Source organism: Plectrocnemia conspersa, unplaced genomic scaffold (genome assembly GCF_051122295.1).
Source record: "Plectrocnemia conspersa isolate PC_06_02 unplaced genomic scaffold, ASM5112229v1 ptg000013l, whole genome shotgun sequence".
Lineage (NCBI taxonomy): Eukaryota > Metazoa > Arthropoda > Insecta > Trichoptera > Polycentropodidae > Plectrocnemia > Plectrocnemia conspersa.
Window position 1 is genome coordinate 20,747,148 of NW_028277177.1, and position 18,231 is coordinate 20,765,378.

Genomic DNA, 18,231 nt, shown 5'->3' on the forward strand with positions numbered 1-18,231 from the left:
ATAGTATCGTTTACAGTTAATTTTCAGGAGCAATGAAAGATCTAATAACATTTACACATGGAAAGAAATTAAAATATGATGTATTGCGACATCTGTTGGCATCTCTTCTCCAACTTATCAGTTGAAGAAGAGGCGCCAATCTACATGTTTAATCCTCTACGGTAGATTCCATTAATTTATTTATGTATTAAATTAGTAGTAATAATGTGTTCAATTTTTAATTATTTTGCAAAAGCATCGATAGAACAATTTGACTGCCTATATGACGACAACGTAGAATAAACAAAAAATGAATCATCTCAAGTTAAAGTCACTGTCAGCAAGTATTATCTTCTTATAAAGAACATACTACATAAGTTTGATGTAACTAAATATCCTGAATTTGGCTGTTCCAAAAGAGAAATGATTACACAGAAGAAAAATTGAAAAAAAACCATAACGTAGATACGTATTTTGTCACATCGGAAATAAAAATAAGCTACTCTTAGATATTTTGGCTATCGATTATTCAAGGTATGCAATCACATATTTTATAATCATGGTAAAATGTTGTCTATTAGATAACATCCAAGAAAGTACACATTTATAAGCTGTCCATTGGCTGATATATTGCGAATCGTCGCTCGGAATGGAATGATCTAGATATTTTTTTTGCTGCAATAATGCTTTAAATTTATTTTGTTTATGTACCATACCTTGGTGTATACAACAACTCACTCACTACCACTATATGGCACAAAAATATAAAAATCAGAAAGTTGAGAGCCCATGACTGACGTTTTAGGATAAATATAAAATTAATTTAAAAGTTGAAATATTTGCATCCTCGCAAAATTATTATGTCATATCATTGTGTTTAGATTTTAATTATTGTATATAATTTTTATTGTTTATAATTATTTTTAAATGCCACTAGCGAGCAATAAGATGCTACGTAAAAATGGAACCAAACTTCTTAAGCTAAATAACCGACTGCATTACAATCATTGTCACACGATTATCGTGAAAGATAGTATCCCTCAATATCAATAGATAAAAAAATACATTTTATTAGCATTTTTTTATGGTTTGATCGACATTAACATCAATTTTCATACGTACTAAGTATATAATATATTACATGCTGACTGGGTTTATTTGCAATTCGAGTAATTATATTCGGTCAAATCCAACGAATATATGGATTAAATCGGAAACAATTATAATGTTTATGTATTGTAAAAGGAAAAACTCACTTTTCGGCCTCGGAACTCGAATTTTGAAGATTTCAACACGAAGATTGTATAGTTTAATCAACGCATTCTTCTAATCCATGCACTCACACACACACACACACACACACACACACACACATTATGTATATATTTAATTTTTATAGTTAATTTGCAATCCGAATATTCAGTTAAATCGAACAACGCACATTCGCGTAGCAAAATTATTTAAGACTGTCGGCCATCTTGTTTTATATTTGAATGCTTATTTTTTATTGGTCGAAACAACAGAATTCATTATCGGTGGCTCTGAATTCAAACAAGTAAATTCAATTTTTATAAATAATTAAATATATTATTATAATTAAATATATTTCCTTTGTTTACGTGTATTTTTATATACACCGTTCATATTTTTAAACGCCGAAACTTCAGTCATCCCAGGTATTGTTTTAATTTAATCTTTCAAAAATACCATGTAAACCTTTTCTTGCGAGTACATCCATTAGTATAATTGTAAAAAATGTTTATTAGTTATAAGTAAAATTGTATTTAAAATCTTTTTTGATGCTTCGCCGAAATTAGTGTGACAATTGTTAGCTATTTAAATGATGTTTAAATTAAAAAAAACAGATTCGCAATGCAATTAATGACAACTCTTTATCTATAAATAATTAGTCTAATAATCTAGACCAGAGCAATTAAATTATTATTTCAGAATAGTCAAAATTTCGTGCTATATAATAATATAATGAATTGAGTGCTGCAAGTCCATTAGTCGTTCTTGATTTATTATCGATTATTTTCGGAACATTAAATAATCTTTCACCTTCTGTTACACCCACAAAGTGTAAGAAAAATCGAAGCACAAAATAATATATGACAATGTTTACATTGACAATTTAATAATAAACAAAGAAGCATAAAACTAGAATAGATAAAATATGAAAATTAGATTAGATAAAATATGTAAATAATTTAATTTGTCAGAAACAGCAGAAACAGTAGCATGTAGTCTTTTATTTATTTTTAAATTCTATATTAACTTCTTTGTGTTGTAGTGTTATTATTTTTTGTAGTATATTCCTTATTGTTTATGTTATATATTTTGTTGTCATGTATTGCAATTTATGCATATTTCAAGTTTTGAATTAATACAATTATAACATATTTTTTATTTTTAAAAAACCAGAGTATGTTAATATATATTCGCAACCTAAAACATAAATAAAACAAAAATAAATAAGCACAAATCATCGAAAACCATAATATATTTAATCATGTGCTATGCAATTATAAAGTCATTTTTTCTCTCTAATAAGTAAAAAAAAAACGCGGAATTTTAGTGTCCACAATAATCTGGTTACCATAAATAGCAACTTCAATTATAAAGTGAAATATTAATTCACATAACCACATTATATAACAGCGGTTACTAATAATATTATTATTCAGGCCTCAAAGATTAGTTAATGATATGTCGATTTGTGAGATAAAAATTCATGTGGCTGGTTTTATTTAAGAAGCTTCGAGGAATTTGGTCAATGTTTAGACTTTTTTTAGTGGGGTGGTAGGAATTTAGATATTTTTTGAACATCATCTCACTTAAAAAAATTGGGTAGCTTTTGCAGACTTTCAGAAATAAAATGTTAATATAGTTTAAACATTATGCAGTTTTTCTCAAAGCAATGGTAAAGTTTCTAAATTTATTTCGGAAAATTAAGTTTAGATTAAACAATATTTTCATCAACAAATTATGATGCAAGTGTAAAAAAAATTAAATGTTGAAAATAAATAAAAATTATAAAGGTCATAAAATTTGATATTTGTTGTTTTTATAACGAGTAAAATTATTTAACTAGCATTATATCATAATCTGTATGGTTTTTATTTCTTAAATATGTATTTTTGGTAATTTTTATTTTTAGTACTTTAGTAATAAAAAAACAATCACTAGGAACAATATTTTAAATTTAACATTAAAACGTTTATTAATTAAAAAGTTATGATGGTTTAAGAAATTAATTTTCGCATATAAACCCCGCCTCATTTTTAGCATAGCTTAATTTTTAGGAATAATGCAAGGTGTTAAAAAACATATAAAATAATGAAAAAGATAAACCATCATAATACTTTAGAAATTAAAAACAATTAGGTCATTAAATAAAGATGCTGCTGTATTTTCGAATAAGGCATTAATAAAGTTAAGATCTGTGAATTGTTTGAGTGTTTTTGATGTTTTATTTTGTATCAATAAGTAATTGGCGATTTGCGATTTCTGATTCTGTATGCCTTTTATATGAAGCTGGGTCTATTTTTATTGTTATAGGAAAATCAAAGAAAATTTCTCAGGTATGTCTACAAGAGACAGTGCAGAACGTAGCCATACTTGTATTCGAGTGTTCTTTTATTGTTGGACGTCCTGAGGTATGTCTTTTATATTTAAATCATTGTCTTATCACTACATAGAGTATATGTTAGACTGGTCTAACATCACTTAGGACCAGATTGTCTCAAAGCATTTTAGTGAAGGGCCGCACAGGCTCTTAAAAATAAACTATGCCATAAAGCATTTCGCGAAACTGCTTACTGGCGTTAATAATTCGCTGAAAATTCTTTGATAGATCAAGCTCCTGTGAATCATGATTGCGTACATTATTGCGAGCCTGTACAGGCTAAAACCACAATTCTCGTTAATTCCCTCCAGGCTCGTATCATTCAGCTTCTTCCAACGCTAACCACAAATAAATGCTTAACAATAACTATGATGTGTAATTTATTTGTTTTTCTAATTGGTTAATTGTATATTTTTAATTTTTAAAGTTGATTACTATATATGAAGGTAATAAAGACGCATTAAGTGTAACTTGTTAGGTCATAATAGATAATAAATATCAAATAATAAATTGGTGTTGATGGTTTAATAGATCTGATACACCTCCAATTTTCGAATCATATGTAACAAGGTATATGGACTTTCATTATATACATCTTAAAACATATATTATAAAAGAACATTTAATTTCCAATGATTCATATAAATCAAGAATCGTGAATCATGGGAATAATTGTTTGAGATAATTTTATAATTTTGCTTTTCATTATCTAATGAACTGCAAGTATGGATTTAACTTTTTGTTAAAGTAATAAATAAATTCATTTATAACATTTTACGTCAAAATAAGTATTTAATTAAAAAAATACTTAAAATTTGGCAATTTTTATATATTGTATTTTATTTTGATTTAATTTAGCAGTAAGAAATTTTATGATATCATATTTTGAAATTAAAATTTTTAAGCATTAAATTTTGATATTAATATAAAATAATTTAATGATATTTAGATATTGTATTATTGATTCAAAACATAGTAAAAGGTTGTATTACTTTTATTTATACTGTAACGGCTATAAAGTTTATATGAATTTAACTAATTAAACGCATTATGTTAATGTACGTTGAAAATTTTATTATTCATGGGGAACGTATTGTTATGTATAAATTTATATTAAGTTTAGTTTTCGTATGGACAAGCACATACATAATTTTCAATATGTCACTTAAGTTTATTTGTTGCTTAATATTTATGGTATCTATTGACGGTATAATGTTAGAAAAACAGCTAACAATAAATGAAATGCATGAAGAATATCTGAAAAACTTAGACAGATCAAATAAGTGTCAGTGCGGTGTACCGATGCCCAGGGTTTTTAATTTACGTTACCTTGCATTTTATTCTTCATTTGCTGCTGTAGACACTGATGAGCCTGTTGAGTTTATTGTTAATGTATGTGCTTCTTCGGGGACGTGTTTAGGTTCGTTTTCATATTGCTCTGCATTAGAGAAGAGGATAATTAACGTTGGGGCGATAATGAAAAATCGCCTTAGGCTAACGAGAGGCCCCTTACGATTTGAAGAATATGATATCAACGTGGTTTACCGAATCGACGAGGATGTAAGATGCGGCTGTGTTAAATATCCAAAAGACAATAGACCCAATAAGGAACTGGAGGCATATTCGCCTCCGCAAATGAGTATAGAAAACGAAAGCGAAAAGTATTATAACCCAATCGAAACTGAATTAGGATGGGAGAATGAAGTTAAAATAAACAACAATACATCGAATTCTCTTAGATGCGGAGCTCCACAACCCAGGGCTTATTCAGGACACGAACTGGATACTGTGAATAGATTAGGTCATCATTATATACCAAGTCACGTGGTTTTGTATAGGTGCGAAGAGTCGGGGACGTGCGGCAACAATAAGAGATATTGCAAGCCAGTAAGTACGGAAGAAGTCTTAGTTGGGTTTAAAATTCAAGCTTTAAGAAATCAAGATATAACTGATGTTTACTTTAACTTAACGGTCACTAATCACACCACGTGTGCCTGTTCGTTATAAATCAATAGAAAACTCAATGAACAATGTAACATATTTTTACTACAAGTGTCATAAAACACACAACGAAAAAAATATAGAAATATTTTTGCATGTCATATTCTTAAACAGATTTCCAAAATTTTTATTAATATTAATATATAGAATACATACATATTTTTATGTACAAATATATTATTAAATATTTTTTGATTTTAGTTGTTATTTTATCCACTTTAACGTTTTATAATATACACTTAAATGTTGTTGGCAGACTGAGTAACTTACATGCATTTTATATTTTGTATTTTAGCCCTATTGCTAGTTAACTTTAAGTGTCAAAAGTGTTAAAAAATATGATTTCTAATAATAATTTGTTTGTTATTACTATATTGAAAAAAAATGTATGAAAATGTAAGTCTATGTACAATTTGGATAATTATTGTAAATACTGCGTCTGACAATATACAGTCGTCACCGAAGATCTGACTAAAACGTCGTAGCTAGACCATGGTGGACGTGAAGAGAGAAGCGGCTGCTTTCTCGGTCTCTAAAAAATTCTGTTTTTTTTGTAAATTATTTATACACATTTTTTATTCATTTTACATTTACATTATATAAACGTATGCATCATAATTTGAGAATCTGGCTTTCGGTAATTTTTGATAAATACTAAATGTAATGAATTTGTATGTTATTGGATTATGTTTAATATTTATTTATATACAATATATAAATAAAATAAAATAAAAAATGACATTTTTTCATAATTATACCTGCCCCTTTACATATTTATATTTTAAAATTCACGTTCATTTTCCGATGACGTATGTTTGATTTTTATTAATGTTATAAATAAGCGATTCATATTCGGTGTTCCGGATCCATTTATTTCAATATCTAAATTTTTTCCTTAACAAAATGTTTTTTTTCTTTTTCTTCGTAGTTATCATTTACCTTAAAATTGCATCCTGTAACTCATCTGCAGTCGTTATATGTTCCTTATAAGTGTTTTTGACAATAAGTAATGAATCACTGTTTAAATACATTTCTTCAGTTAAAAGAAAAAGCAAAAAATTAAGGTATGATATTTTAGTTCAAATTCATTATTAGAGGTCGGTTTTTACTTTTTTTATAAATATTTTATTCCTATAATTTTTTCCAAAGTCGGGCTCTCAAGGAGAACGGGCTCCAGGAATTTCCCCCCCCCCTCTCGACAGGCCTGGATTATATGTATATATCGATATCGGCATACACATCTACTTTTGTATGTAATATTTAAAACAAACATTTAAAAATAATAAATAATAGTCATAATTATATGAGATATATGTATGTATGTATATATGTTCCTCGAACAATAATTTTTCTTTGTAATAACTTACTAATTTGCCAATTTAATAAAGCTTTTGAAATGGGAAGGTTGTTTTTTGTAAGTAATAAAAAGAATACTAGGAATATCTGTGGAATCGCCTAGATTTGAGTCTTAAGGAAAAATATTATTTATTAGGTGATCGTTTCTTGTAACACAATTATATTTTTCAAACATATACTTAATTTTATATACAATGTATTAGGCTTAAGTTTAGTTTTTTTATATTAGGCTTACTCTATCGACTTTTTTATTATAATTAATTCATTTAAAAAAAATAAGAACTACCTCTTCACAATTCTACCAATACAATAAATTAAAAAAAAATTGTAGTCGGAAGAAGCAAGGTATGGAGAATAAGGTGGATGAGGTAAAACCTTCCAGCCATTTTCCCTAATTTTATCAAAAGTCAATTCCGCAACACAGAGAAGCACGCTGTCGTATTGTATAACTATCCGTGTTCAGTTGAAAAGTACAAGCTTTTTTTATTCTTCCTCATTCAAATGATTTATCTGATCAAAAATAAGCTTTATGTCATAGTTTGGCCAAATTTAAGAGTTTCGTAATGCTTAATATCTTTGCAATACAATTACACACAAAATAACTTTTTTTACATTTATGATATAGATTTTCCTACTTGACCTTCGGATAACCACTGTCATACGACATCCATTGCTCATCTCCAGTTATCAAATGATCGATGAAAGGCGACTCAGCTTCAAAATCTAGAAGCTTTTGTAGCATAAATATACGCGCCAACTTGTGTGGAATCTAAACACTTTGTTTCCCAGCCTTCCCAATTTTTTTAATGTGTCAATGCACTGTTGAATCGGACTGGTTTAGTTTCTGGGCTAGCTGATGGATAGTTTGAGTAGAATTTTTTTCTATTTCTGCAGCCATGATAAAATAATCTATCTTTGCTGGTATTGTACTTATTCTTGATATCATAATTTACAGTTCAAACTTTTTTAAACAATCTGTGACATTAAAGAATATCTAATAAATCACCTCTTACATTACAAATGTTTTAAGTGACCGTTGTTGGCGAATGATTCAGCATGCAATTTCATTGTTTACTTGGTAAAAATTCTGCCATCGTAAAGTTTGGAGCCCAATTTTTTTTAAATGTCGAAATGTGAAGTTTACATGTGTACTAACAGGTATCAACGTCTGAAGCATGACATACAGTTAAAACTTGAATCAGATAAAAAACTAAAAAGCGATTACCTAATATGGTATGCTTATACATTATTAAAGATATTGATCTTACCTGAATTCATTAATAATAATTATTAAGCCAAATTACCACTATTCCACTTGTACTGACACTCAGTAGCGTAGCTAGGGTATGTGCCACCCAGGACGATCCTTAAAATTGCCCCCCCTATACATTTTTTCCAGGGTCATAATATCAGCATTTCTTAAAATATTAAATTGGTTATTATTAATCTCTTGTTATTCGTGGATTTATATATGTTTTAGTGCATTCAGGGTTAAGAACCACACTAGACGGTCCCATCGCGAAAATGCCGCCCCCAAGCAAGTGCCGCCCGGGGCGGCCCGCCCCCTCCGCCCCCCCATAGCTACGCCACTGCTGACACTCTTGAGTTTTTTTATTATAAAATACATTCGTCTAATATTATAAAAGTTCCATGTAAAAAATCAGTAAAACATACAGGAAATTAGTCTTGCTTTTAACTATATTTTTAATTTTTAGGATAAATATTATTATTGTGAACAGGTATTTTTATCAATTAAAATTTATTTAGTAATTGCATACAATGTAAAATATATTTATTTTTTACAAGCGCATCGTGTATGGTTATTTGCACGTATGGATTCGTATGTTTCTGAACCGTTAAAATGCTTTAACTTGAACCATAGATTTGTCATTTTTACATTATCTGCGTAACAAGATGTTCCAAGTGGCGATTTGACATGGATGCACGTACCTGATTCTTGACATCTATGCAAAATCACCTGCGAGGGGTGGCGTGTGTATTCAGCATCAATCCACTGCTCCGCCCAAGGGCTTTCTATCAATAACTCTGAAATTGTAAATGCCCTTGGTAGTGGATTTCCACACCTATGTGCTAATGATTTATTGTTGGTTTTTATAAACCATTCTTCGTCGCTAGTCTCAGACAAAACATGCGAAAAGTTACACGCAAGCGAAATAATACCAACCAACAAACCTTTCGTATCCATTTCGAATGAAAAAGAGTTTTTATGACACATAACCGTGTAAATATATAGTAATGTGCGAAAGCCATTAATTTATATCGAAAAGCACGAAGCGATAAATACACGTTCAAGATTTGAAATACATGAGGGCTAAATTAAAATGGTATAAATTATATTACATACGGTTATAAACCATTAAAAATGAGACACCTGAAAGAATATTTTATTTTCTTAATAAATTTCACTTAACACTAAAATGTTTGATTTAAATAATTAATAATGTTTTGTAACGAAAACATAATTCAATAAAGCTAGTAAAATAGTCTCAAAATTGTGGTTTTATCGCGATTTTTTTTTTAATTATTAATTATTTTTATGAATTACAATATACATATTATTTATCATAATACGTATTAAATTTAATATTGTTAAAAGTTGTGTCTATTTGCAGTTAAATTAAGATGTTAATATTAAACAGTTGCTAAATATGATATATCATCCATAATACGTCGAATATTAAACGGATTAGTTTTAAGTACGAGTTTTATATTACATGTTAAAGATTGAAGAGATAAACCTTAAACTTTTAAAAGTAATAAATATATTTAATATTAAATTAAATATTTTATATGGTATATATAAAATAAAACATGTTTAAATATTTGAAATGTAATAAATAACAATTAAAACTATAAATTTCATTACAGGTTTAATATAATGAAAATTTAACAATGCACGAATAATATATAAAAAAAAATGCTAAATTAACAAATTCAATCACATTATATATTTTCAACTAACTAATTAGAGTTACATTCAACATATATTTTTATTAAATTTATTTAAGCAATAGTATTTGTGAAATTTATATATTTGTAAATCATTAAAATAATGAAAACATTGGTATATTTACAATACATTTGTAACTTTTTGTATGCATTTTATTATCAATAGAAATATATTTTAGCTGCTGTTTAATTATAGACTAGTTTTATTTTAATTAAAACACGTATTTATTATATTAATTATTCTTACATTTAAGTGCTGTTTGATGGAAAAAAGTTAACATATTTCGAAATATTTTGCTATACACTTAATATAAATATGATTTGAATAGTACTAGAAAGTTACATTTTATTATTCTATATTTTTTATTTTGAGCATTGATGCATTTTTTCTTAAAATAAAAACATAGTGTAATAATAAATAAATAAATATGAAAATTACAATTTGTTCCATAAGGTTCTAATATATATATTAATTCTTATATATTGTACAGACAAGCATTATTATATTAGCTGTAGGAATACTAGCTACCTTTTGCGATTTACAGTAGCAAATAAAAAATTATAATCATATGTACATACATATATACTATTAATAATAAATAAATGCAGCAATTCTTTAAATTCACCTAATATAAAAAATATGTATGATATATTTATATTCGAATGTCACATCTTAAGTATTAAATACATTTGTTGCAAAATAAGTTAAATTAAATAACAAATATTTTCGGTACACCTGATTGATATTATACATATTTTATGTATCTTTAACAATTTATACATATGTTAGGTGGTAGAAATACATATTAACATTATATATTGTGAATAAATTAAAAAATATAAATTATTGAAAGCTGCAATTTTTTGGTTAAATTGTTTTATAAAAAATACGAGCACCCTAATTTTGTTGATATTGTATATACAGATTCATATTTTCAACTTATATTATATAACATACAACTACACTGAGCAACGCAATAATTATACTGTACAAATTTTAGTCACAATTAAGATCAATTTATTTGTAATAGTATAAGTATATCTGTTATTATTTTTTTTGTCTATTAGGTTTTGATTATTGTATATTTTCTACTTTAAAATATTACAAAAATTTTCATTATTTTTTAATATTTAGTATAATTAGCTATAAATTCAATTCATTTTATCAATAATTTTAAGAAAAAATATTTGCAGAGAAAAGCATATGCATTTTTTGTTAGTTGTTTTAACTCAATTGTATAAAAACTAATTCATTTGCAACACAATTTAGAGTTTATTTAGATATACTAATATTTTATTTGAAAGATAAATAAAATATTTTCAGTAAACGTGTTTAATATTAAACATATTTTTTATATCTTAATAAAAGTAATTAATACATATGCTTGTTTTTGGAAATATTAAATAGAATTATCTATTGTGAATACATGATGAAATCTTAATTATTAAAAGCTGCTATTTTTGGTTAAATTGTTTTAAGCAAAATACATACCCTAAATTTATTTATATAGAATTTACTGATTCATATTTTTAACTTATATTAAACTGTAACAACGAATTGATGTTACTGTATAAATTTTAGTCACAAATTAAAGATCAATTTACTTGTAAAATTAAAAATATATATGCTAATAGTTTTTTTTGCTAAATATTATCTATCTTATAATATTACGCAAATTAGTATTTTTTCAATATTCTGTGTAATTAACTATAAATTCATTTAAAGAATATACACTTTTTATTCTAGTCTTGGTGAAATCAAATTTCTCAGTTATATAATTGATATGCCCTGTATTAATAACTTATAAGGATGACTTGTAACTTTTTTATTGTCCTTAAAACAGCTAATTGAATAAAAAAAATATACTGAAACAAAGTTCAAGATATTATTACTTTAAATGGTATTAATTTAATTCCAAGTCCAATAATTACAATAAAATGTTTTATTGTCACTACACTCAGCTATTTTAACAATATTTAGATTTTTTTAGCTGAATAAAAAAATATTATTGAAAATATTAAATAGCAAATATATGTAAAAAACTCATATATATCAAATATTTCTCATTCTGTCCAAGACAAAAAATGTATGGAACCAATAAGATTTTATATAGAAAGAAGATATAACTAAATGGTATTGATAATACAATTTTGCTTGCCTTGTCTAAGATTAAACATACGTATACTCAAAACGAGTAAATTTTTTTTAAAAGTTACTAAAAATTGTATAAAACGTACCAAGAATTCTAGGCAATGTGTATATGGATGTATATATATTATTTTATTATTTTTTAAAAGAAAAAAAAAACGTAATTGTATGTATTACAAAAAATACTTTATTGCATAAGTCTACAAAAATCTGAATGTGAAAATACACTCACTTGCGTACTGATGTTAGAAATGATATTTTCGTTAAAAATTTAAAAATCAACAAATAACCTACCATTTATGCGTAGCATATTATCAAAATAAAACGTTTGCTGTAAAAGCGTATTAAGAATGCAATTCGACCCATAATGATCTTTGCCCCGGGATTTTCGTGGCTTATCTGAAAAAAATAAAATACTTGAAATGGACGTGTAATTGCATATTTAAATCTAGTTATTTTAAAAGTGAAAAAAAATGTACAGTGTTAATATTTGAACACTTTAGTGCAATCAGTGTCATTGACCATTGATGTATGTATCTGGTAAACTTGAAAAGTTGTGGTCAAGGAGTACATGAAATCAAGATATTTTAGTTGCGTTTCGCTACTTTAATAATACGATAACAAATTTAATTATAAATTGCGTACTCACGTTAACATTATTTCTGAGAAGTTGATAAACACATACGAATTAAATAAATAAATAAATATTTTTACAATATTAAATAATTAATAATACTTGGAGTGTAACAACACGGTCTATACGCACACGTCCACAATACTGTTTAACGTTAGAATACTGGCGATAAACCCTGTTTTTATATTATCTATATTCATAAGTTATAGAGGTCGATTGTATCAGAGAGCTATCTTCTCGTCGCCATTATAGCAGCACAGCGCGTTTTATCAGTCGAAATTCCCTCTTCGAGGGCGAGCATAATTAAATATGTTTATTAATTAATATTCAATGTTTCACTTGCACTCGCACTCAGTATGATTGGTCACTGACAAGGAGGCGAACTCGTACCTCTTGAGCCGCTTGTCATCCGGACTGAATATTTCCACTGTGAACCACAGGGTGACATTCTCCTTTTCTTTGGTCACGCAGTCGTGGCTGGAGTATCCGCAAGTTCCGGAACCTTCACACCTGTGAAGAACCACCTGAGAAGGATCATACTTTTCTGTTGATGCTGCCACGTGAAAGTCAGAGACGCGCACGCTTCTCGGCTGGGGCCTGCCGCACTTGTACTTGGAGGACCTGTTCATGTTCTCTAGGAATCGCCTTTGGTTCTCGTTTTGTTTGGGGGGCAGACCTAGGACTAGCGTGCACAGCGCCAGCAGGAGGAAAACCTCACGAGCCATGTTGGTGCGACAATGACCGATGTACTACTGGCCGGCTTGATAAGAATTTATCTATAGGTTATGTAATTGTTAACCGACGGTGATACACAATTTAAATATTATGCGGTTGGGGATGGACACGGTAAGTGATTAAGAGTTGAAAAACGTAATATACGACACAATCAAGGAAATACTACAAACAAGCATGTACAGGAAATTGCATGCAAAACACCTTCTGGGATTAAGATTTCAATTCAATAATATTATTGGTGTCCGGATTTAATATTTTAATCTAGACACAAATAGTTGTCAGAAAAAAAGAATCTGGGACAAAACTTGCTTATGACATTAAAAAATAATTAACGCTCTTAATATAAATAAAAACCATTATATTAGACACACGTTTGCCAAGTTTATTTATTTAGGATTGGTCTAATCAATTATTATATAGTAATAAATATTAAAATTTAATGATTATACATATATTTTTAATATTACGAATATTATTTTTACTTGAGCGCATGAGATATTATGATAGTATGGAAGTTATAGATAGTATGGAAGCTGATTATGAGAACATTTTTAAAATAAAAATGATGGTGTGAGAATATACAATAATTATAGTATATACTCTGTACCATTTATATAAAATATAATACAATAGAGTAACTCTATAATTTTATTAAACTACTAAATTTTTTTTAAGGAATTCTCATATTTTGCCTCTATAAATACAATACGACTTTATTCTTTACTTTTTCGATCGTTACTAATAATTAAAATGTATAATAAACTCACATTGGTGTCTCTATAAGCATATATCATATTTTTGTTAAAAAAAGCCTTTCTCGGTTGTCCTATATACAATTTTGAATGGAAAAAAAGCTACACTCAGCGTTTTACAAAAAAGCTCACAGTTGAGTTAGCAACCTTTATAAATAAGTAATAAGGTTAAGAAAAAAATGTTTTTGTTAAAGTTCCGCTATTATTATTTATATTTTAATATAGATATACGATTTTTTATGATATCTTAATAATATATATCGCTTTTTATTTTTTTATATGAGTAATAAATTGTTTATGGCATCGGGAATTTTGTTACAAAAACGCGGTATATTTCCCTAAATAACAATGGATGGTACTAAATATGAAATTATATTGTGAATACATAAGTCTTAATAAACATTACTCACATTGTTTGATATACTTAAAGGGCATGAGAAACGAAGCTGATAAAATGTTTCCATGAGTCAATTGTTGTTAATATTTAATTTTCGCGACATTTATTATAGCGTTCTCACGTCCAATTATCCTGCTATAAATTAGCGCATTGGATATGAAGCAGGACAGTCTTGACAAGACCATCAACCAATCATGTCTTCCAAGTCGCTTGCTTTGCTTCTGATTTTTGTTGCTGCCAGTCAGTGCATTGATAACTTGAGTAAAGGTGAAAAGCAACGATTTCAAGCTACTTTGACCAGATCGTGGAAGAACCAATGCAGAAATCCACAACCAGTGGCGTTTAATGCTATCGAGTTACTGAATAACCAAAGTCAGAGTCACCAACAATTGCTGGGAAACCAAGTTTACTACCCATATCAAGTGATCTTGTATAGGTGTGAAGAAACGGGTACATGCTCTGATAATTTTCCCAATTGTCGTCCGACGCGCACCCAGAAAATACAGCTAACTGTTCAAGTGTATAGCAACAAAATCAGCAATATAAGTAAGAGAAATAAAAGAAACGTCAAGAAAGGGAAAAAGGAGTTTATCACCATCACGGCTATCGACCATGTGGAGTGTGGATGCCAAGCAATATAGGCTATCGACTCGAGCGAAAGGGAATCTGCTACTACTTACTATTTTTGTAATATATTTATTTATTCATAGAATAATATTTTATTTATTTTAGCTACTAGTGTTGTCATTTATTTGTAAGAAACGATTTTTTTATTTTATATTTATTTTTTCCATATGCATATTTATTTACTATCAAATAATTATTTATATATGTTAGGAGTTATAAATTATTTGTTATTTTGTTTTACGACTTTATAATTTATATTGAAATAAAATTCAATTTCGCAGCAAAATGTGTTTATTTTTTTTTCTTGTTAAATATATTATTACGCTTATAATAAATTAACATCAACTTTTGATCTATGTTGTACTAATTACATATTTAATTAGTCCTAAAGTTTGTACACTCATGTAAAGCATGTTTGAACAAGCCGAAATCATAATTTTCCTGTTAATCTGAAGGAACGAGTAGCTGTATTTTAAAATTAATTAAACATTGAGGTTAAGGAAAACCATAATGATATTCACATCGACTGTAATATTAACATTATGCACAATGATAGAATGTAAATGTAAATTTACCCGTTAATGGAAAATTTCTTTAATGTTTTTAGTAATTTATTTCATAGTTTTTAAACTTTTAATTATATTTTTTTATATTTAATTTTGATTTACAATGAGAAATAGCAGCATAACTATGCTAAAGAAAGAAGCGAGGAATGATGAACAGAGAAATAGTGGATATAAAAACGCATGGATAAGAAAATAATATCAGATAGTTTAATTGCACGTAGAGACAAGAAAGAAAAAATGCTCTTCGAGAAAAAGGACTTAATGAAAAGATGTAAAGAGCACTTTAACACACTAAATGAACATATAAACGGACAAGATGATAATATATGACTTACCTTGCAAGGTAAGTCATATATTGTTACCCAGTGGCGTCGTTCCTAGGAGATGAACTACACCTTTCCCTCTTTTTTTTCAATAAAATTCAACTACATCAAATTTTAGTATGAATTTAAATGATTATGAATGAAATTCAAAATCACAACTTAGTTAGGATGTGTAACATTCTAATTAATATTTAATCTTATGAGATTGTAATCTTAATATAATTAAAAATAGCAATAATTATAAAGTATTTATTTATCAGGACAGCATTTAAATTCATAACTCTTCACTAGAGAGGATACATTAAATAAAATACGATAGGAAAGCAATATAAAAGAGTACACAAAAAAAAAAAAAAAACGATTGCAAGGCATCAGAAAAGCAAAACATCCAAGAGAAGTAAATAGCTATAATGGGTTTACATATGAGATGAAATAAAAAATATTTATTTAATTAAAAAATATGAAAATAATGATTTCAGCCGATGTTAATTAATTATAATTTAATTGTCATGGGTTATTATTAAAAAAATTTTAAAAGTTAGAAAATTTAGAAAATTTTTCAATTACAATTAAAAAAAAAATATTTTTCTTGACTTCGACAAAAAAATTTAGATTTTTCTTGACTTCGACGTAACAAATTTGTTGAAAGACCGCAAAAGAATTTGGGGAGAAATAAGTAGATTCGTAGATTCGGAAATACATCATCTCCATATGCAACAATAAAATTCAGAAGATCAATTAGAGTTCTTGGTATATTTTCAGTTCGCATCCTTAGCAACATTTTGCAAATTTCAATTTCCATTGATAATTCTTCACCATCAACAGCTGTGTCGTAAAACAATCCAAAATTTATGCAACTTTGGAGTTTTTTTGTAGCAATCAAACCGCTGCGAATTTTGATTAGTCCCGCCTATTCTAACAAGTTCCTTGTTTTGTTGCACCAGCTTAACAACGTCGGCATCGGTATTCTTCTTAGCATAGATAGTAACATCTGTCTAAACTGCGTTTTCTAGTTTTTGTTATTTTATGGTCCATCTTTTCCACATTTTAAAATAGTTGGTTGATATCAGCCTTCTTCTGATTCAGTCTCTAAAGAGTGAATATATGCAGCGTCCTTCGTCTTGGATAGATATAATATAGAAGAAATAGTTTTTTCTTGGTATTATATTTAATGATTATTGAATTATTTAATTATATATATTCATTCAAAAGAGCTTAGACTTGGGGTAACACTTTGGACTACAAAGAGTTAGGAATATATAATGGTACTTTATCAACCAGATAAGGTACCTTCATTTATCCCTAACTGATTTATATAAACAATACATTACAGATGATGTTAAAAATAAGAAATATTAAGTAGATATTAAAAATTAAATTTACATTACAATAGTATTTATAGATAATCACTATTTATAGATCCATATTTTTTAATTACAAATTTCTAGGTAAAATTTCTACGGATGTTGAGAGTTTTATTACCAGAATACCACTGATAAAGAATGTGGTTTTAGAGATAATTTATTATGTTACTCATAAGTGGAATTTATTAAATTTACCAATGTGATAATTTGCGGTCTATGTAATATCACCATTTTCATATAAATATCCACATTTATTCTGTGAGGACAGTGCTGACACGGACAACGCACAACATGTATCTCAAGACAGTCGCCTTCGTCCTTTTTTCGGCATCCATTTGCTTTTGCAAGGATCATTCGATTCAGGAGACAAAGCGTCTATTTTTGCAAACGCTACTGAGGTCAGTCAAGTTTCCATGTGAAAGTCCGCAGCCAAGGGCATTTTCCGCCTTTGATATACTCACAGAATTGAAGGACCAAATATTAGACAATAATGTGGGAGTCCTAGAAACATATCAGCCGAATCAAGTGGTTTTATTAAGATGTGAAGGAGCAGGGATTTGCTCTCGCAGTACTCCATTTTGTCGTGAAACACGCTCAGAAGAAATAATGCTCTCATTCAACGTACAAGAAAAAGGTTTGGAATATAACAACAGGCGTAGCAGATACAAAAGAAATATGAAGTTCATCACCGTCAATGCTACTAATCATTTGGAATGTGGATGCGGAAGGTTCTAGTCAAACAATTTTATG

The 18,231-nt window shown here is 27.9% G+C and overlaps 1 protein-coding gene across 3 annotated transcripts; it reads right to left on the reverse strand.

Moving 5' to 3' along the window:
* Window positions 1-9,981: 9,981 nt before the first annotated feature.
* On the reverse strand, window positions 9,982-15,474 carry LOC148227544 (uncharacterized). Of its 3 annotated transcripts, none has more exons than XR_015811938.1 (2): window positions 12,733-15,457; window positions 9,982-12,482 (listed from the first exon to the last, which is right to left on the reverse strand). XR_015811938.1 is itself a non-coding variant. In XM_088201781.1 (2 exons), the coding sequence occupies exons 1-2, from the start codon at window positions 13,440-13,442 to the stop codon at window positions 12,479-12,481; spliced, it is 339 nt and encodes a 112-aa protein (XP_088057907.1). In that variant the 5' UTR covers window positions 13,443-15,474; the 3' UTR covers window positions 9,982-12,478. The 3 variants fall into 3 exon arrangements, 1 of the variants encoding a protein (XP_088057907.1); XM_088201781.1 differs by having other exon boundaries at window positions 13,108-15,474; XR_015811937.1 differs by having other exon boundaries at window positions 9,984-12,482; window positions 12,563-15,457.
* Between the last annotated feature and the right edge of the window lie 2,757 nt (window positions 15,475-18,231).